The following is a 21,674-nucleotide window of genomic DNA, read 5'->3' as shown; positions in this document are numbered from 1 at the left end:
TTAAGTTATATGTTAAATGTAATTATGAGTAGATCTTAAGTTGGCTGATGTGTCTCTCACTTAAGTGAGGGCATAAGAGTAATTCTGATTTGTTTAGAAAGGTACAAATAAAGTTTGGCTGACTTGAGAAAAGAGATTTTTCTCTCTAGTTCGACTAGAACAGTTTTCTCTTCTCTTATTATTATTATTAGTATCTAAAATTGTAAGGACACTATATCTGAATTATATCAACCTTCTTATTGAGATTGGAAAACTTGGTGCTAAACCGGCCTCTACCCCTATTGATGTGAATCGTTAACTCTCAGCTAATGGAGAACTTTTAGCTTACAGAGGAGTGTTTCGGAGATTACTGGAAAAGCTTCTTTATCTATGTATGACTCGTTTAGGCATTTCATATGTTGTGAGTGCCATTAGCCAGTTGATGCATGCTCCCAGAGACGCATATGGCTGTTGCAAAAAGGGTGTTTCGCTACCTTAAGAGAACTCCCGGGAAGGGTACATTATTTGCAAAACATGGACACATGAAGGTAGAAGCATATATAGATGCTGTTTGGGCAGGAAATGTGGATGATAGGAGATCCACATCAGGATATTGTGCTATGGTAGCTGGAAATATTGTTTCCTAGAGAAGCAAAAAGCAGTTAGTGGTCGCTAGATCTTCAGCTGAGCTAGAGTATAGAGCTATGGCCTATGGTGTTTCTGAGTTGTTATGGCTTAGATCTCTCCTTAATGAGATGGGTGTTTCATGTGACGAGCCACTGATGTTGTATTGTGATAACCAAGCTGCTATTAACATTGCTCACAACCCAATTCAGTATGATAGAACTAAGCACATTGAGGTAAACAAACACTTTATATGGGAGAGAGTGGTTTCAGGAGAGGTGTGTGTTTGGAACCAAGGCCTAGACCCAACCTAGAGGCCCATGCCTCCGCTCACTCGCACTTACCTGAGGAAGAACACATGCAAGTTGTTTTAGCACCTAACTGCAACAAGCAACACGTCAGCTGGTCCGTCTACATGAGTTCGTTAGAGCATAGAGTTTGTTGAGATATTTTGTAACCCAAAACCATTATAAATATGGGTTGGCTGAATGAATGAACATGCAATTGAATCCACACCTCTCTCTCACTCACTCACTCATTCTTCTCTCTCTCTCTCTCTCTCTCTCTCTCTCTCTCTCTTCTCTTCATTTCTGCGTAGGAGGAAGGGTCTCCCTCAAAGAGACTCCTGAGGTTAGCAGCAACTCATCAATTGGTATTAGAGTGTGGTTGGCCAACTTGAACGGTCGAAGATGGCCAACACATGATTGGTGACTCTAGACGAGAGGGTGGACAAGATCAAAGTCGATCTCCACTAGGTGGTCACGAGGCTTAAGGAGATCAAGGAAGCCATGTCGGTGATCACATCTCGGAAGGAGAAAGCTACTCCCACCGTAGGCTGCGATGGTGACAATGAAGAATCTAGATGGGGTAGCAGCAGGAGGGGAAACTAGGTTCTAGGAAGAATCACCAAATTGGACTTCCCGACGTTCTACGGAGGAGATCCGATTCCTTGGATCATCAAGGCCGAGAAGTACTTAGAATATCATGATGTATAGGGACTCCAGCGTGTGACCATCGCTTCTTTCCATCTGGAAGGGGAGGTGATTTTGTGGTTTCAGTGGTTCAGACGATCCCGTCCCCAAATTTCATGGCAAGAGTTCACGGAGGCATTGTGCAAGAGTTCCCTAGGAGGTTCCTATTGCCTCCGATTGTGTCATTGGTGATTGGTTGCTGTGGTTTCTAGGCCCTAGTTATGGCTGGTACGTGTGGTGCAGTGGTGTCTCAGCCCTTCGTGTGGTTGGCCTTCAGGCGATGAGGTAAAGTTTTTTTTATGCATATTTTCTGTTATGGAATACATGAGAGGTGTAGTATAGTTCGCATGATGGGTTTCGATTGCAGTGTGCTAGGGTTTATTCTGGTTTGTGTGTGACTCAAAGGGCAACAGTGTGGATTAGGGTTTGTGGTGTTACAAGTGTGGTATTCAGCACTTGATATCACTGAAATCAGGTTGTAGACTTCGGTGAGTAGGGGCTGTGGTGTTGCAGTTTTTCAACATTTAATACTGCTAAAATCAGTGTGCAGATTTCGGTGATTAGGGTTTGTGGTGTTGCAGTTCTCAGCATTTATTACTATTGAAATCAGTGTGCAGATTTCGGTGAAGTGTCTGTGTGTAGTGTGCAGTGTGTAGTGCTCATAATTCAGTGCTCAGAATTCAGTGATAAGGGAGTTCGGCAATGGCAGATAACAGTGATAGTAAACCTAGTGTAATGATCTCTACTGACTACCTGAATGTCCAAATGACCTCCATTAAACTGAATGGAGAGAATTATGTTCCTTGGGCCAAGAGTGTAGAGGTTTTTCTGAAGGCAAAGAAGAAAGTGAAGCATATAAGAGAGGAGAAACCCCCCGCTAATTCTCAAGAGTATGAAGATTGGGAACAAGAAGATGCACAGATCATTACATGGTTGTGGAACAGTATGGAACCCAAAATCAGTGTGAACTTCATGTTTCTTGACACAGCCAAAGAGGTGTGGGATCATGCTAAGAAACTGTATTCAGGTCAGGATAATACCACTAGGGTATATCAATTGTATCAGGAATACTTCAATCTGCAACAGGGAAGTCAGAGCCTGGAGGAGTACTATGCCAGTGTGAGGAATATCCGTAATGAGTTAAATGGCTATCATCCTCTCACTTCTGATGTCAAAGTTCAATAGCAACAGCGAGAGCATCTTGATGTGACACGGTTTCTGGTGGGGCTGAAGTCTGAGTATGAACTAGTACAACCTTAGATACTAGGGGGATCTGCTCTTCCATCTTTAGAGGAGGTGTTTGCTCGTCTTCGGAGGGCTTTCATTGGATCTATGGATTCTAATGTCTCCGATAAATCAGCATTTGCAGTGTCGAGAGGTCGAGGTAGCATAAGTGGGGCTCGAGGAGCCCAGCCTGGCAGAAGTGGTATTGGTGGATCTACACATACCCGTGGTGGTGGTCGTACTAGAGGCAGAGATTCAGGGGGAGCTCGTGGTAGAGGACGTGGCTCGGGTCCACGGAAGTGTACTCATTGTGGATTGGATGGACATACCATTAACTACTGCTACGACTTACATGGTCCTCCCTCGACGTGGGCCAACCATGCCATGACTAGTGACACCAGTTTCAGCTCTAGACAGGAGAACCAGTCAGCTGACCCGATGCCTTCTACCCCTTCAGATGGCCCAGGCAAGGAGATGGTGAGTGTTCCTCGGGATGAGTATTAGAGGTTTGTTTAATCCAAGTCGCAACAGAACACAACTTCCTTTGCACACTCAGGTATGGCTTGTTTGGCATCCACACCCAACCCCTGGATTATTGACTCTAGAGCCTCCGATCACATGACGGGAACTCCAGGTGTGTTTTCATCTCTCACTCATTGGCCTCTTCATCAGCTAGATATCAAAAATGCCTTTTTGCATGGTGATTTGCTCGAGGAGGTCTACATGGAGCAACCACCAGGGTTTGTTGCTCAGGGGGAGGATGGTAAGGTATGCAAACTTAAGAAGGCTATTTATGGATTTAAACAGTCCCCTCGAGCATGGTTTGGTAAGTTCAATGAGGTGGTCAAGAAGTTTGGTATGAAACAGTGCCAAGTTGATCACTCTGTCTTTAGTTTTGACTCTTCAGCAGGCAAAATAATATTGGTGGTGTATGTGGATGATATCGTTGTGATTGGGAATGATAAAATGGGCATTGACAGATTGAAGGCATTCCTACAGGAACACTTTCAGACAAAGGACCTTGGCAATTTGAAATACTTTTTGGGCATAGAGGTAGCAAGAACTAAGCATGGCATTAATTTGTGTCAGAGGAAATATGTGCTCGATTTATTGGAAGAAACAGGGTTGTTGGGTACTAAACCGGCTGAGACACCTATGGAAACAAATACGAGGCTGAGCAGTGATATAGGTGAAGTATTTGAAGACCCTGACAGATATCGACGGCTTGTAGGCAAACTAAACTATCTAACCATTACTCGGCCAGATATTTCATTTGCGGTTAGTGTGGTGAGTCAGTTCATGCAGAAACCTTTGGTCCCACATTGGAATGCAGTGCTAAGGATTGTGATGTATCTGAAAGGAGCTCCTGGTCGTGGTTTGTTGTACAGGAGTGGTGGAAAACTGGTAGTAGAAGGATACACCGATGCTGATTGGGCAGGTTCTATGTTTGATAGATGATCCACCACAGGCTATTGCACCTTTCTGGGGGGTAACTTGGTAACGTGGAAAAGTAAGAAGCAAACAGTTGTGGCAAGAAGTAGTGCAGAAGCAGAATATAGGGTCATGGCACATACTGCTTGTGAATTAGTGTGGTTGAGGAACCTTCTACAGGAGATAGGATATGACATCAGTACTCCAATGAAGCTCTATTGTGACAATCAGGCAACAGTTCATCTCTTCCAATCCAGTGTTTCATGAAAGAACCAAGCACATCGAAGTTGACTGTCATTTTGTGAGAGAGAAGGTGCTGAATGGGGTGATAGAAACTGCATATGTTAGTACGGGAAACCTGTGGGCAGACTTGTTTACAAAAGGTTTGAGTCGGGGGAGAGTGGACTACATATGTAACAAGCTGGGATTATATGATATATACTCACCAGCTTGAGGGGGAGTGATAGTGGTGTTAGTGAAGGGGTATTTCGGTCTTTGTACTTGTTGAGAAGGTTGATGTGTACTGTTATGTTAGTTCGAGTGCTTCTTACTTAAAGAAGGGCACTTAAGTCATTTTCATCAAGTTAATAATATAATAACAGGTCTGGCCGAATCTAGGGAGATAATCTTTCTCTAATTCGAACCAGCCTTTATCTCTTTCCTCTCTTTTCTCTCTTCTTCTTTCTTCTCCTACTTGCTGTTTACTTTACTTTACAGTCAACGAACAAGACAAAATTCTAGGGCAGGTCAAACTTCAACAGTGATAAAAGGGGGGTTTGGGAAGGAACACTTGCTGCTGATGCAGATGGGCCCAATTCCCAAAAGTCTTTAGAGACCCAGACCAGCTTCCTCCAAATCGGTTCCAAGACCACCGCATACCCCTAACTCCAGGGGAAGCCCCTACCAACGCGCAGCCCTACAGATACCCGCACTTTCAAAAGACTGAGATTGAGAGGCTCATGAAGGAGCTCCTGCACAAGGGATGGATACAGCCTAGTACAAGCTCGTTTTCGTCCCCAGTACTCCTTGTTAAAAAGAAAGATGGGTCCTGGCGTTTTTGTGTAGATTATCGGGCTCTGAACCATATCATAGTCAATGATAAGTTCCCGATCCTGGTTGTGGATGAGCTATTAGATGAGCTGGGGCAAGCTAAGTATTTCTCCAAAATGGACCTCTGGTCCGGCTATCACCAAGTCCGGGTCCACCCTGAAGATATATACGAAACAGCCTTCAGAACCCATGATGGACACTATGAGTTCCTAGTTATGCCGTTTGGGCTGTCCAACGCCCCTTCTACCTTTCAGGCCATCATGAATGATGTCTTCAAGCCCTACCTCCGGCGTTTTATTTTGGTCTTCTTTGATGATATTCTGGCATACAACAAGGATTGGGATTCACACCTCCAACACTTGGAACAAACATTGAGCTTGCTGAAACAGCACCAACTGTTTGCCAAACTTTCAAAGTGTGTTTTTGGGCAGACTGAAGTCCATTATTTGGGCCATGTGGTTGCAGCTGGAAGGGTCATGGCTGACCCAGAAAAAAAATAATTTTTACAGGACTCTCCCACGCCAAAGACAGTCAAAGCCCTGCGCGGGTTTTTGGGCCTTACCGGCTGATATCGGAGGTTCATATGCAATTATGGGTCACTAGCAGCCCCACTAACTAGGCTTCTCAAAAAAGATTGCTTCGTGTGGATGAAGCAGGCCCAGAAGGCTTTTGATTCCCTCAAGCAGGCCATTACCAGCCCACCAGTCTTAACCTTACCAAATTCCGAAGAGACCTTTGTGGTTGTGATGCATCAGGTGTGGGGGTTGGAGCGGTGCTCATGCAAAATGGAAGGCCCTTATCTTATTTCAGCAAGGACCTCTCCACTAGAGCCCAAAACCAATCAACATATACAAAGCAGCTTATGGCAATAGTGCTGGCAGTCCATAAATGGCGACCATACTTGTTAGGTCTAAGGTTCATAATCTGAACTGATTAGAGAAGCTTGAAGTTTATACTGGACCAAAAAGCTCTCACCCCAGATCAGCAAAAGTGGGTAATGAAGTTGTTGCTGCAGATGCATTGTCACGGAAGGCTGAGTTGTCGCTGTTAGTACACTCTCAGCCCCATTACCCTCTATTTGAAGCTTTACGAGAGGAGGCCAGAAACAACCCCAGCCTTGGAAAGGTGTGGCAAAGCTATTTGCAAGACCCCACCTCTACACCGGGGTACACCATGAAGGGACCAGACTTGTTTTTTAAAGGGAGATTTGTTTTCTCTCCTACTTCAGCGCATCAGAAGACCTTGCTAGAGCTTTATCATGACTCGGTGTTAGGAGGACATTCAGGTATTTTTCGGACTTATAAGAGGCTCTCATCACATTTTTATTGGCCCAACATGAAGAAGGCAGTAGAGCAACACGTAGCACAGTGTGCAGTATGCCAGCAACAAAAGTACTCGGCCCAATCCCCTCCTGGGCTCCTGCAACCCCTCCCAATCCCATCTCAGATTTGGGAAGATATATCCTTGGACTTCATCACTGGCCTTCTACGCTCTGGTGGCAAGACGGTGATCATGGTGGTGGTCGACAGGCTCTCTAAGTATGGGCACTTCATTGCCCTATCACATCCCTACACCGTAGCTTCAGTAGCTGAAACCTTTACCAAAGAAGTGACAAGACTCCACAGTACCCCCAAATTGATCATCTCAGATCGGGATCCAGCCTTCCTCAGTGAGTTCTGGAAGGAATATTTCCGTTTACAGGGGGCAATGCTTCATCTATCTACTAGTTATCACCCTCAGTCTGACGGATAAACTGAAGTGCTGAATAGATGCTTGGAAACTTACCTACGTTGTTTTGTGGGTTCCAAGCCCAAACATTGGACAAAGTGACTCCCATGGGTCGAATACTTGTACAACACTACATTCTAGACGGCAACAGGGTTTGGAAGGGAACCACCACACATCCTTCCGTACAAAATGGGTTCAACCGCATTTGCAGAAGTTGAAGCCCAGTTGTTGGCAGGAGATGAGGTGCTCAGCCTCCTGAAGGAGAACTTACACAAGGCCCAACAATTCATGAAGAAGCAGTACGACGAAAAACATAGGGCTGTCGACTTTCAAGTGGGGGACTACGTCTACCTCAAGCGACAGTCCTCAGTAGCAAAAAGGGCCTGGCATAAGCTCTCTCCTCGCTACTTTGGGCCGTTCAAGATAATTGAGAAGATACCAACTGGACCTATCCAAGACAGCTTGTCTCCACCCAGTTTTTCACATTTCCTTGCCTAAGAAGTCCATGGGAGATCCAACCAAAATTAGCAACGACCTCCCAACATTTATGGAAGATGGAAACATTACCCTCACACCTGCCAAGATACTGGATTACCGTTGGGTCCATCACGGGAAGAACATAGTGCAAGAAGCTTTACTAACCTGGACTTGGCTTCCCCACCATGACTCCACATGGGAACCGTATTGGCAGCTGAAAAATCAATTTCCAGATTTGGACCTTGAGGACAAGGCCCATCTTGAGGGAAGGGGAACTGTTGGGAACCAAGGCCCAGACCCAACCCAGAGGCCCAGGCCTCCACTCACTCGCACTTACCTAAGGAAGAACAAACGCAAGCCGTTTCAACACCTAACTGCAACAAGCAACACGTCAGTTGGTCCCTCTGCATGAGTTCGTTAAAGCACAGAGTTTGTTGAGATATTTTGTAACTCAAAACCATTATAAATAAGGGTTGGCCAAATGAATGAACATGCAATTGAATCCACACCTTTTTCTCTCTCTCTCTCTTCTCTTCTCTTCATTTCTGCGTAGGAGGAAGGGTCTCTCTTGAAGAGACTCCTGAGGTGAGCAGCAACTCCTCAGCGTGCCTACCTTTCATTGCACCAGAAGAGCAAATAGCAGATTTTCTAAGGGAGTCCCAAAGGCAAAGCTTCAACATTATGTAAGCAAGCTGGGCATAATTGACATCTATGCTCAGCTTGAGGGGGAGTGTAGTGAGGATGGGCTGAATGGGCCCTAGTGTTCTTTATTTCTTTTAAGTAATGTTTAAAAGTTATGGGACTTCTTTTATTTTCTTTAATTATTTCTTTAGTGCTGGCCGCCCCATTAAGGGCATCTAAGTAATTGTACTTAGACTTATAATTATTAATAGAAGTGATGAATGGGGGCAAGAGAGAGAGGTTTGAATTCTTCTTTTCTTCTTCTTTCCCTTTCTCTCTTTTCTTCTTTTCTTGCGTTATCTGAATTACTGTAGGTATAATTTTCAACTGTTGGGTTTCATTTGTTTGATGCTTTGTGCCCATGTCTTGCACCAATATGCATTTCCATGTCTGTTGCTTAGGGCAAACATATCATACAAACTTGAATGCTTATGAGCATTGTACTTGACATCAAAGCAAACAATGCATAATTGTCAAGGTGACAGCTAGGTGGGTGTGTAGGTGGTTTTGGTGGGTTACCAAATGCATTGTTCACGAATTTAGAAAAGGCACTTGCTCAGCTTGTTAGGCATATGCCTTGGTGACAAGGTAGGCATTCAGGCATGTAAAGATTCTATGCCAGGTGTTTTACAACATTCTCAAAATACTTTAATTGGTTGACTCATTCTATTAAAATGAACATACACTGAATAATTACTAATGTATTAGCTTAAAAATTCTAGTTATTAATATTATTATTAACTTCTTGTTTTGCTAAAACAGGGGCTCTACCCCATCTTAGTGACTGCTCCTATTATTTTTTGAATTTTGTAATACACATTTTGCCTTACATGAATTCATAACAATTAACTACTCTGAATTCTCATATTTTCTGCATCTTTTTTTTTTTGATAAATGAGTTTAAATTTTATTAAATCTGAAGATATAGGCATTACAAGCATCCCTTAGAGAGGCATGAGTATTTTCTGCATCTATTTGTGTTAATATTTGAATGCTTTTTCTTGTCTTTTTTTTTTAGCTCTTTCACTCTAAAGTCTAAATTAAGATCAACTAAATAGACAATGTGAATGCTTTACTTGAAGAAGAATTATGTGAAAACTTATCTTAAGGCTCTTTAGTATGGATGTATTGATAATATTCATTAGTTTATTTTTTTTAATATAGTTGCTTTACTATATTATTATAATTACATTGCAATATTATATTTTCAATATTGGAAGTGATATATTTAAATTCCTATCTTCTCATGAGTTTGATGATTTTCTATGTTTTGATATAAAATTCATAGTTATTTGATTAATATTGTCATTAATTGCCATTATAGATGATTGCTGATTACTATGCAAAATAAGAAATCAACTTGGGTTTTAGGGTTTTTTTACTTGTCAAAACTTATTGTTTAGGTGCATAGGCATCTAACCACTCCCTGGTCACCTAGTTTTGTCTTGGCACCTTGAGAGCTATGAAACAAAGTGTTGATTAATTAGTTTTATGATGTTTTTCTGAGTAGATGTTTTATGTTAGTTGTTAGATAGGAGGTGGGGACCACAGTAGTTATGTGAGTCCAAATTTTATTATGTTTTTGAGTGTTATATATGCTGTTTTATGTTTTTCCACCCTATAAGGGCATAGTTGTCTTTGTACTGTTCTATTATTTTAGTATAAATAATAAGTGAAGGGGGCGGCCAGATTATTTCTCTCTTTTCTTTTCAACTTCTCTTCTTTTCCTTCTCTCTTCATGAAACTACTTTCTTTCATATATTTTTTTAATTCAGCAGATTCCTACTTGGTACCAGAGCATCGGCTAGGGTTTCTTGAAGCATTCTTATGCAGCCCTTGATCAGCCGACTGCATGAAGTAGTAAATGGCTGATCAATCTGCTATAGATTGCCTAGTTCTTGGAGTTTTTGGTGGGATCTAGACATTAGGAAGGTGACCTACTGTTCGGCATCAAAATAAGGAAGAACTGGAGTATGGGGAAGAGTCCCAGAAAAGTTGGACTCTTTGTTTTTTATTTGATTATGGGTGCCCAGGTAGTGTTAGTTTTCTTTTGATTTTCTGAAGAGGGCGGTTTGGTTTCTGAAATTTTCTAGGCCTTCCGGAGTGATCGAGTCACTTCTCTCTGTTGGGAGGCGTGGGGAGGAGAGAGATTTCCTTCCAGCTAGGGTTTTCTTCTTCCGGAAGGGTTGGTTTCTGTGCTTGTGATATTAAATTATTTTTTGAAGGTCTCCAATCTTTTTTTTTTTTTATTGTTGAACTGTTTGAAGTAAAATGGAGAGTTGGAATACCGAGATGAAATCTACTAGTACTGTGGGACTGGGTGTTGGAGGTAGTAGTGATATTTTTGGGTCTGGGATCATTACTACAGTTAAACTTGATGGCACAAATTATTTGGAGTGGGCACAATCAGCTAAGATGGCTATTGATGCCCGTGGAAAAATAGGGAATCTCACCCAATGGGTGCAAGAGAATTACATGGTAATGTCCTGGTTGTGTAATTCTATGTTACCTCATATTGCAAAAATATTCCTATGGGCTAATACTAGTAAGGAGATTTGGGATGGAGTGACTGAAACCTACTCTCAAAAGCAAAATGAAGTCAGAGCTTATCAGTTAAGAAATCAGGTGATAAGTATGAAACAGGGAGAAAACCTCTTGCTGTGAATTTCTCCATACTGAAAACCCTATGGCAGGAAATGGATCACTTAGAAACTGTGTTATGGGAAAGTGTAAATGATGCAACAACTTATCACAGAATGGTAGAGAGGAATAGGGTTTTTGAGTTCTTGGCAGGGTTGAACCCTGAATTTGACATTGCTAGGCAGTATATTCTTTCTAGGGAGGGTGTGACACTCTCTTAGGCCTATGCTTTTGTCTCTGGAGAGGAAAGTAGGAGGAATGTAATGCTGAGACAGCCTGGGATTGACTAGTCGGCTATGGTTGGTACAACAAAATCTAAGTCGAATGGAGACAGGGGGAGTAGTGAGACTAGAAGGGAAGATAAGAAGAACTTGGTGTGTGATTATTGCAAGAAACCTAAGCATACCAGGGACACTTGTTGGAAGCTTCATCCAAATCTTATGCGTGCTCGGATAAGAAACAATAGGGGAAATGCAAATGTAGCCACTACAGGAGGCTCTTTAGCCCCTCTCTCCCAAACTGATTGGGAATCCATTGTAGTAGCAGCAATGAGAACAAAATTGGAGAGGTTTGGACAGATTATGAGTAAGAAAGATTCACCCAGCTCTAGCCTTCCAGATGGACAACAGAATGCAGGAGCCAACTACACCACTTCTTTTGCACATACAGGTAGTTCATATGCAACTGCAAATCTTGCATCCACTTCAGGTAAGGATGGACCTCCCTGAATTATAGACTCAGGAGCATCTGAGCATATGACTAATGCCCCTACCATTTTCAGTTCCTATCAGTTGTGCTCTAGTAGAGACAAAGTCTCTACAACAGATGGTTCACATATGCCCATTGTTGGGAAGGGGACAGTTAGAGTGACCAATGATATAACTCTGTCTTTTGTTTTACATGTCCCTAGACTTCATACCGACCTACTGTTTGTTAGTTCTTTGACAAAAAATTTGAATTGTTTTGTGACCTTTCTTCCTGGTAATTGTGTTTTGCATGATCTGGAGTCAAAGAAGATGATTGGGAGTGGTCGTGAGGTGAATGGAGTCTACCTTTTGGATGAGATTCCGAGACATCAGGGCCATCATGTTAGCAGCAGCAGTAATAGTGGGTCAGAGTCAGTGAACCAGATTATGCTTTGGCACAATCGCTTGGGACAATTTTCTTTTAGTTCTTTGAAATGTCTTTTCCCAAAGTTGTTTGAGTTTGTTCAATTATCTACTTTGGAGTATGAGAGTTGTCAGTTAGGAAAGCATTGTAGACAGTCTTTTAAACCAAGTAATAAAAGAAGTGCTTTTGCTTTTAATATTGTTCACACTAATGTATGGGGGCCATATCAAATCCCTTCCATGGGAGGATTCTGTTACTTTCTCTTGTTTGTGGATGATTATATACGATATTCTTGGATATATTTGATAAGATCACGTGATGAGGTTCCTAACTTAGTACGACAATTCCACCAGATGATTCTCACACAATTTGGAGTGAGAACTAAGGCTTTTAGATCAGATAATGCCAGAGAGTACTTTGAGAAGGACTTAACCACGTATCTCTTAGAACATGGTGTAGTTCATTAGAGCAGTCGTAGATATACACTACAACAGAATGGAGTTGCTAAGAGGAAAAACAAACACATTGTGGAGGTGGCAAGGAGTCTTATGGTGTGTGCTTCAGTTCTTGTGCAGTTCTAGGGAGATGCAGTTCTTACAGCCATACATGTGATTAATCGTGTTTCTTCACAGACTTTGGGGTTTAAGGTGCCATTTAGCCTTCTTTTTCTACATGGAGAGATATTTCATATACCTCTGAGGGTTTTTGATTGTGTTTCTTTTGTTCACATTCTTGGCCCTCATCGCAAGAAATTGAATCCTAAGGACAAGAAATGTGTTTTTCTTGGGTATGCTCAGAACCAAAAGGGGTATTGTTGTTATGACCCAGTGTCAAAGAGCGGATTTGTCACTATGGATGTTACCTTATTTTAATCCACATTCTTCTTCTCAAGTGGTTCTCCTCAGGGGGAGAGTTTTGGGGAGAAGAACTCACAATCTGTTATTCTTCCTGTTTCTGTAAAACCTCCATAGTTCAACCACCACCTGCACCATCAGTTCAACCACCACCTGCACCATCAGTTCAGCTAGCACTTGCACCTCCAGTTTCATTACCTGAGCCACTACGGGCAGCCTCACAGCAATATCAACGCCGGCAAATGATGGTTGACTCCACACATCCTCAACCCACAACACTCTCTGTCAGTCCTTCTGAAACTCCAGATTCGGCAGATACAGTTGTAGGTATTCCTCTTGAGCATGAGCCTGTTATGTTTTCTGATGATAATGCTTTTGTGCTTAACACCATTGTTGCAGCTGATCCCATTGACCTTGATCTTCCCATTGCACTTCGTAAGGGAAGAGAAAGTGTACAACCCATTGCATTTCACACCATCTTTCCTATAGTGCCTTATCACCCTCCTACCGTACTTTTCTTTCTTCCCTGGTTTCTGTGTCTATACCCAGGAATGTTACTAAGGCTCTCTCCAAACCTGAGTGGAAAACAACCATGCAAGATGAGATGGATGCTTTGGTGAAAAACCAAACTTGGGAAATAGTTGATCTCCCCCCAGACAAGGAGACAGTCGGATGTCGATGGGTATTCACAGTGAAGTATAAGGCCGATGGCAAGATAGAGAGGTACAGGGCAAGGTTGGTAGCAAAAGGCTATACTCAGACCTATGGTGTTGATTATCTGGAAGCCTTTGCACCTGTAGTTAAGATGAGTTCAATTCGTATCCTTTTATCTCTAGCAGCCACCTATTCATGGTCCTTGTTTCAGCTTGATGTCAAAAATGCTTTCCTCAATGGTGACTTACAGGAGGAGGTATATATGGACATTCCAACAAGCTTTTATGAAAATGTTGGTAAAGGAAAGGTGTGCAGACTCAGAATATCTCTGTATGGACTGAAACAGTCACTAAGGGCTTGGTTTGACAGGTTCAGAGGGGCACTCATCTGTTTTGGATACACACAGACACAGTCTGATTACACCCTCTTTGTGAAGAGGAGAGATGCTTTGGTGTCAATCCTGATTATGTATGTGGATGATAGTGTGGTGATAGGAAATGATCTGGAGGAGATTGATGATCTCAAAAAATCATTGCAGCAAGAATTTGAGATCAAAGATCTTGGTGAGCTCAAATACTTCTTAGGGATTGAAGTTGCAAGGTACAAGCATGGGATCTTCATTTCACAGAGAAAGTATGTACTTGACCTACTGCGAGAGACTGGGAAGCTGGGGACTAAACCAATAGACACTCCTATTGATCCAAATCACAGAATTAATGGTGTGGACGGTGAATTGGTAAAGGATGTGGGGAGATATCAAAGAATGATGGGCTGACTGTTGTATTTGTGTATGACACAACCAGATATTTCTTATGTTAGTGTTGTGAGTCAGTACATGCATGCACATCGGGTTCAGCGCTGGGAAGCTATTGAGAGAATACTTGCATATCTGAAAAGGCACCCTAGCAGAGGCATTATTTTCTCAAATCATGAGAATCTAAAGCTAGAATCATATACAGATGCAGACTGGGCAGGATGCTTAGATGACAGGAGGTCTACATCAGGAGTGTGTACCTTTGTAGGTGGAAACTTGATCTCCTGGAAGAGTAAGAAGCAAGCTGTTGTGGCAAGGTCAAGTGCATAGGCTGAGTATAGATCCATAGCTCATGTTGTCTCAGAACTTCTTTGGGTTAGATCTCTTTTGAGTGAGATTGGGGTGAAAGCAGAGGAACCTATGATGTTATACTGTGGCAATGAAGCTGCAATCAATATTGCCCATAATCCAATTCAGCATGATAGGACAAAACACATTGAAGTTGATACACACTTTATAAGAGAAAGGGTAACAACTGGATAAGTTTGTTTGCCTTATGTCTCTTGAGAGTTGCAACTGGCTAATGTTCTCACTAAAGGGGTGGCAAAGAACAAGTTTGAACATGATCTACGCAAGTTGGGAATGTGTGACAATTACTCCCAACTTGAGGGGGAGTGTTGAAGATTAATTAGTTTTATGAGTTTTTCTGAGTAGATGTTTTATGTTAGTTGTTAGATAGGAGGTGGGGACCACAGTAGTTATGTGAGTCCAAATTTTATTATGTTTTTGAGTGTTATATATGCTGTTTTATGTTTTGCCGCCCTATAAGGGCATAGTTGTCTTTGTACTGTTCTATTATTTTAGTATAAATAATAAGTGAAGGGGGCGGCCAGATTATTGCTATCTTTTATTTTCAACTTTTCTTCTTCTTCTCTCTTCCTTCTCTCTTCAAGAAACTACATTCTTTAATTTTTTTTTTAACTCAGCAGATTCCTACTCAAAGCAACTGCAGAGTTTTCAGCATCTACTTGGTCACACATAGACATACTTTTATATATTGACTTTGAATCTGTTCTGTTTTTTATGCCCTGGTTTCAGATTAGCTGAGAGAATAATTCTTGAGTCTCTGAAGATAGAAGGCCTCATTCTTGGGTATTTTCTCCAGAAATGTATTTTAATATAGATGCAACAAGATGGTAAATGGATTTAATAATCTAACTCTTTTTCTGTGCACATTTATCCCAGTGATGTTGATGACATGATGGTCGAAAGATTGGGTGCTGTTTTCATGCCCCATGGTTTGGGACATTTTTTGGGCATTGATACACATGATCCTGGAGGCTATGCTAAGGTCTTTGGTGTTAATTTAGCTATATTTGGTTTTATTTTTAAATTTTTATAACCTTTTGACATGGAACTTCTGTACCAGAGAACTCTTGTATTTAACATTTTTCTCTACACTAATGTTTTACATGTCTAGCAGGGAATGGAAAGGCCAAAAGAATCAGGTTTAAAGGCTTTGCGTACAATTAGAGAACTCCAAGAGGGCATGGTTAGTAATAGGCTAATGTCTTTGCACTTTCACCTCCAAAATTCTAACTAGTATTGGGACATTAGGAGTATGTAGAAAGCTGTGTATGCATGTACATGTAAAATTAATGCCTAGATCCCATGTACATGTTCCAAGAAAAGGGAAATTACCAACAAGCAAACATGTTTGGGACTCGAAAGGCTAGAAAGAATATACTGTAGTTGTTGCTGTCACTAAATGCATTCTGATGATTGTCAAAGGAAGATTTTACTGTAGTTGTCTGGTTTCTTTTAGGATAGAGCTCAATTAAAAAGTTGCAGCATTATGGAACAGTCCTTGAATTTTCCTTGCTTATTCATAGGCCCTAGCAATAAGGAACTCATAGGTGTCTCTATAAATGATTTACAAAGAATTCTTTTAGAGATTCTTACCTTTGCCTGACCTTCTTTCCAGACTCCATAGTCCTTTTTCTTGTCATGAAAGGTGATTTCTTTGAGCCTTGTGGGATGGTGCCTTGCTTTGTTGCCATATTAAAATTGGTTGCATATTCCTTTTTCTTTATCTTTCTACTTTTTTATTCAATAAATGGAAAAAGAATCTGATGACGGCTACTAATGTTTACTCAATTAAGCCTTACACTGACCATTTGTTGCTGGATACAGAAATCCTACTTCAGCATACTTCTTAGGGTGTGGGTAATGTTCTTCAGTGCAGATGACCAAACCATATCATTTAACTAAACCACTATCTTAATAATTGACACTTTCTATTCCCTTATTATCTTACTATCCTTCCCAAAATCATCATGCAAGAAAAGAGCCTGTCATCTGTGATGCAAAAATTGAAAATGCAGCAACATATTCATTATGAATAATAGCTATTCAATACCATATTCTAGACTACAACATTCTTGGAGTTGCAATTAATGCTATCTAATTATTTTTTCATTTTAATAACCATGCAAGGAATGTGTGCAACAACACATAAAATATGGAAAACATACTTAAGAAATTTTATGCTACAGGTGATAACCGTGGAGCCTGGATGCTACTTCATTGATGCTCTACTGGATCCAGCCATGCAGAGTTCAAATACATCAAAATTCTTCAATCAAGAGAAAATTAGCAGATTTAAAAGCTTTGGTGGAGTCCGAATTGAAAGTGATGTGGTATGGCTTCTGTTAAACTTTTATTAATCATAAAAGATCGATAAAGTCTCATACTGTAGACTCTGTAGTATCATTTCCTGCAATACTGTCTACAAAATAAATCAATCCCACACATTAACATGTTCATCTTCAATGGTCAGTTTGTCATGCATGTTTTATGGTGGAGACCACATGCGTATATGTATTAGGTGGGCTTGACTCTGCATTACTATTTGTACTGTTACCAATTTATCATTAATGGATTAATTGAAGTGATGTAAGATCCAAGGCTGTATTGATTACAAATTTGAGGGAAATTTGAAAATTTGAAATGAAATAATATTTTTGAGGGATTAATCCGAAAATTTGGTTTGTGGAACGTGTTTAGGGAAGGTAGAGGAGGGTTTATCTAGGGCTATAGAATTGTTTGATTTAATTAGGAATCTAGTTTAGGGCTTTTGGAGGAAGTTCTAGAAAGAAAACAGGTCATTATCCAATGTACTTTGTACTAGCTATCTGGAGTATTGAGAGGGATGGACTGGATAAAGACCTAATGTTTGACATTATTTATCAAAAAATAAAATAAAATAAAAAGACCTAACCTTTGACATTTTTTTAGCACAAAGTGGCCACTTTCAGACTAAAACCTGCATTCTCATGTTTGTCAGCCCAAGAATTTATGTTGCACCAAGCAATGGATCCTGATTTCTAGAGAGAAAATTTTCAATATCTCATGATTGGAATAGAATTTTTCATACTGCTTTAAATGAGTGTTTAGGGTGGTAAACTAAAGGAGGAGGGGTTGAAGTTGGAGGGGTTCTGAAATGGTTTGTCACAAAAGGACAAGAGTTGTCAAAATTAGGAACTCTCAAGAACAAGGACTTTTAGAGGGAAGTTTTGAAAACTGTTTTAATGGGATGAGAAGAGACCTAAAATATGGAAGATGACTTAATCAATCACCACGGCTTAATAGGGATGGTTTACAGAGAGAAGTTTCTCTTTCTTAAGAAAGTTGTGAAAGTTGACAACAACAAAGAAAATTGAGAGAAGACTTTTTCGTAGAGTTAGAGCAGGATGGGAAAAATGGATGAGTGCATGCAGAACCTATTTGATAGTAACACCACTTAGGCTAAAAGGAAAATTTTGTGTTGTGCAGTCAAGAAACAAAATTTCTTAAAACGAGTGTAGCAGAAATGTGATTATTGTGAAGGATCACTGGGAAAACTAGAAGGATAAGATCCGAAATGACTTTATCATGCGACTTATCGTGCACGTGGCAGTGATATGGTTTGTAGTTTTATTTAAAAGAGAGCTGATGACTTAATTTAGTAGTGTTGTGAATGTTTTTCTTTATTTTTTTAATTTGTATGTGTATGTGTTTATTACTCAATAAATGTCGTAAACGATCATACAATATTTGTGCATATTATTGGCTTATTGCAATTGTAAATATATGGGGATCGCACACCGATCAAGTAAAGCTTCCAGTCAAGGTACATTTTTCCTTATGCTGTGTTTGATTTGAAGGAAAAAGTAGGGAAACCTTACAAACCCCTACATTTCCCTTCCTTTCCCTACTTATTCCTTCAAACTAAACACAGCCTTGGAACGTTCTTGTTATTCTCGGTGCAAAGAGGTCTGTCTAAGCTAGGGATAGTGTTATTTTTTGTGCTTGGTTCTTATATTCATACAAAGCCTGCAGAATATTTATTTTTTCCTCAAGGTACCAAAGAGAATGACATCTGAGCATCTGCTGTTATTTGCTTCAGTGATCCAACCAATTTATTTTCTGTCTTTTTTGTATTTGCCAGTATGTTACTTGTAATGGCTGCAAAAATCTCACCAAGTGTCCCCGGGAGACATGGGAAATTGAAGCTGTGATGGCCGGTGCACCATGGCCACTGGACAAGATACCTGCCCATACAGATAACACGAGAGAGGGCGTTGAGTAATGTCATGCTTCATTTAAGTGGTCTTTCCTAATAAATTTGTGGTGGCTACTGGTCCTTTGATTTGTCTCTAACATATTGTACGTCCCTGTTAGTAACTGCTGTTAAATTTATCAATTTTATTGGATAACATTGGAAAGATGAATGTAGTTAACTCACTGCAAGATGGGCGGAGCCAGGGGGGACCCAGGAGAGCCATGGCCCCCCTATGGCTTAGAAAATCTCCATTGTTTACAGCCACTCTTTTCAAAATCGGACTGGACTGGACGGTTGGACTGGAAAAATCAGACTGGTTCCGTTTTCCTCCAAAACCGCTTTTTCCCCCAAAACTGTTGATTTTGGTCAGAAAACCACTGAACTGGCTGCTTCACTTCGAACGGTTTTGATCATTTTCTAATTATTTATTTATTTTTTATTTTTGTCAGAACGGGCCAACCGTTCAGGTTGAACGTTGGATCGTTCAAACCGGTAACCGGTTCCCTGACTGGTTTGTTTTTAAAACCATGATTACAACTTTTTATGTAAATTTTCCCCTCCACTCTCCAACTCAATGGTTGCCCCCCTCCCCTTATGGTCCATCCATATTTCATTTAGGTTTTGGGCCCCCTTGTAAAAATTTTCTGGCTCCCCCCCTACTGCAAGATGTCTAGTTCTATGCATCTGAAAGCTGAAATCATTGGTTATTCAATTGATCAAATAATTGCAAACTCACATCTTTGTTCCTGTTTGAACCTTATTCCAATTTTCTTTGCCCTTTGGGTACACGGCCTTTTTCTGTTCATAGTTGATTAGTTTCATTCCATAGCCAAGTAGAAGTGGATAAAACTAAACCGGAAGTCGTGACAGAAAGGGGAGCCATAATCGGAAAATACAATCAAGGAGCCAACACCTGCAGACCCTTCAACCCAATACACTGTTCGCTATTGTTAAAGCGTACTTACTATTTAGTCTAAAAAACTTTTCAATCTGATTTGACTTGGATTTATTTTTATGGCCCAAGGGAACCCCACATGTTGAACAAAATCCTTCTCATGGCTTTATTGTTTATAATGCTATACTAAGCGGATATTTGACTTGGGTTCTGTGCAGGGAATAAAAATTAAATCCAAAAACATATCTTTTATGATTAATACTTGTACACCTGCAAAGTAGACGCTCTTATACTAATACTATTAAACATTTGCGTGCATTTGCACGTGTCGGTTTTTGAACAGTTATAAGTGAACAATTTTTGAATGATTATAAATTGGCAGTTTCTGAAGTGAGAGTAAAGGATATATATATTCCCTCTTTGTGTCCATTATATGTTTAAATAACAGGGGTGGAAAATGTCCAGTGAAAATTCTAAAATAAAAAAAAAAACAGAATTCATTCTTTTATAGTAGTATAGATATAGATATATTTGAACAAGAGATGATGAATTGATAGACTTGTAAATATTGTTTTTATCCTTTTGATGTGGCAATTATTTTTGTTTTGAGAAACAAGACTATTCATGTTGGCAAATAACATCTAAACTATACACAAGCTTTTTCTGATTGTTTTTCTTGCAAATTTTAAAAACAAATTGGTTCTTACAACAAAAACATAGAATATGTTTTCACTCACATTAGTCGCATATGATTTTTTTTTTGTTTCCAAAACTGAAACAACAAAATGCATTTGAATTATTTCTTAAAATAAAACCAACATCTTTGCTTCTGAAAAGTGAACAAAATTATAGTTGGATAACATGTTGAACACCCCTTTGAACTATTCTTCTGTCTAATTCTTGCGTGGTTATTGATTCCTCACTCTCTTGTTGTAAGGTGTTCTAAGGTGTCCCTTGGATACCAAAGGATGGCAGTCAGGCAGTAGCCTTATGGGTTTGCTGTATGGGTGACATCCCACACCAGCATTTGATATGGCATACACTTAGACATATTCCTCCTTTTTAACCTCAACTTCTCAGTGCTGCGCAACAGGGAGTGTTCCTCCCCAGAGTCCCAGACCCGGTAGTAGGAGTTCACATCCGTGCTCCACAATGCCCTACAGCAATTGGAGTTCACATCTGCGTGCCACAATGCCCCACAGCACATCGTGACCTTGTATTGGAAATATCTCCTAATGATAATTTGAAAAATGATAAGACATCATAAAAAGATGTTCTCAATATAAAGCAGGGATGTGCTGTGGGGCATTGTGGGGCACAGATGTGAACTCCTGTGTTAGGCATCTTCGTTACTTCGTTGCTGCGGTCATGGCTTTCACGCTGGTTTGTAGAATGACATGCAGAGACAGCGTTTTTAGGAGATTTGCTCAACTCTTAATTCTTTTGTCCAGTTCATTTGCATCTCTTCGTTTTTATTTGTTTCTTGAATGTTAATAATTCGTCTGTCTATCTGTATCTGTATGTCTGTTCAATCTTCTAGGTGTAGGTCTCAGCATGAAATTAACAATCTTCGCCACTTGTTTCTCGTACTATAATTTATTTCATTTTTTTTTTGTTGATTTCTATTTCACTTCCCTATCATAATTTAGAGTATTTTATCTAAAGGTGCAAGCTTCAGGTCCATTCAGTTAAATGGCTGTATCATCCCTTCTGAACATGTAGCACATATGCCCCTCTCTAGTATTGCTGTGTTTGGTTTGATAAGTAGGGAAATGAAGGAAAATGTAAGGAAACCTTTATAAGTATTATATAGATTTTCCTATATTTCCCTTTCTTTCCCTACCTTTTCCTTCAAACCAAACATAGCCTAAAGGAAGGAACTAGTTTCCTCAAGATTTATTTGAAGTCTTATTTTTTAATAATTTTTATAGTTAAGATTTATCTATAAAACGAGAAGAGACAAAATGGATGCCCTTTTGAGATATTGCTAAATTAAACT

General features: G+C 40.3%; 1 protein-coding gene across 1 annotated transcript in view; it reads left to right on the top strand.

The window, feature by feature from the left end:
• Positions 1–18,943, top strand: part of LOC148842394 (Metallopeptidase M24 family protein) — a 55,672-nt gene extending 36,729 nt beyond the window's left edge. Inside the window, exons 12-16 of the mRNA XM_088957165.1 lie at positions 15,276–15,329; positions 15,423–15,528; positions 15,661–15,729; positions 16,733–16,876; positions 18,667–18,943. Coding sequence (XP_088813291.1) covers positions 15,276–15,329; positions 15,423–15,528; positions 15,661–15,729; positions 16,733–16,876; positions 18,667–18,807 — 514 coding nt within the window. The 3' untranslated portion in view covers positions 18,808–18,943. The remainder of the gene's footprint in view (positions 1–15,275; positions 15,330–15,422; positions 15,529–15,660; positions 15,730–16,732; positions 16,877–18,666) is intronic.
• The last annotated feature ends 2,731 nt before the right edge of the window (positions 18,944–21,674 follow it).

This window comes from Nelumbo lutea, chromosome 8 (genome assembly GCF_056320005.1).
Source record: "Nelumbo lutea isolate HS-2025 chromosome 8, American lotus-T2T, whole genome shotgun sequence".
NCBI classification, from domain to species: Eukaryota; Viridiplantae; Streptophyta; class Magnoliopsida; order Proteales; family Nelumbonaceae; genus Nelumbo; species Nelumbo lutea.
The sequence above is the reverse complement of the archived record's forward strand: the minus strand, read 5'-3'. Positions and strand labels throughout refer to the sequence as shown.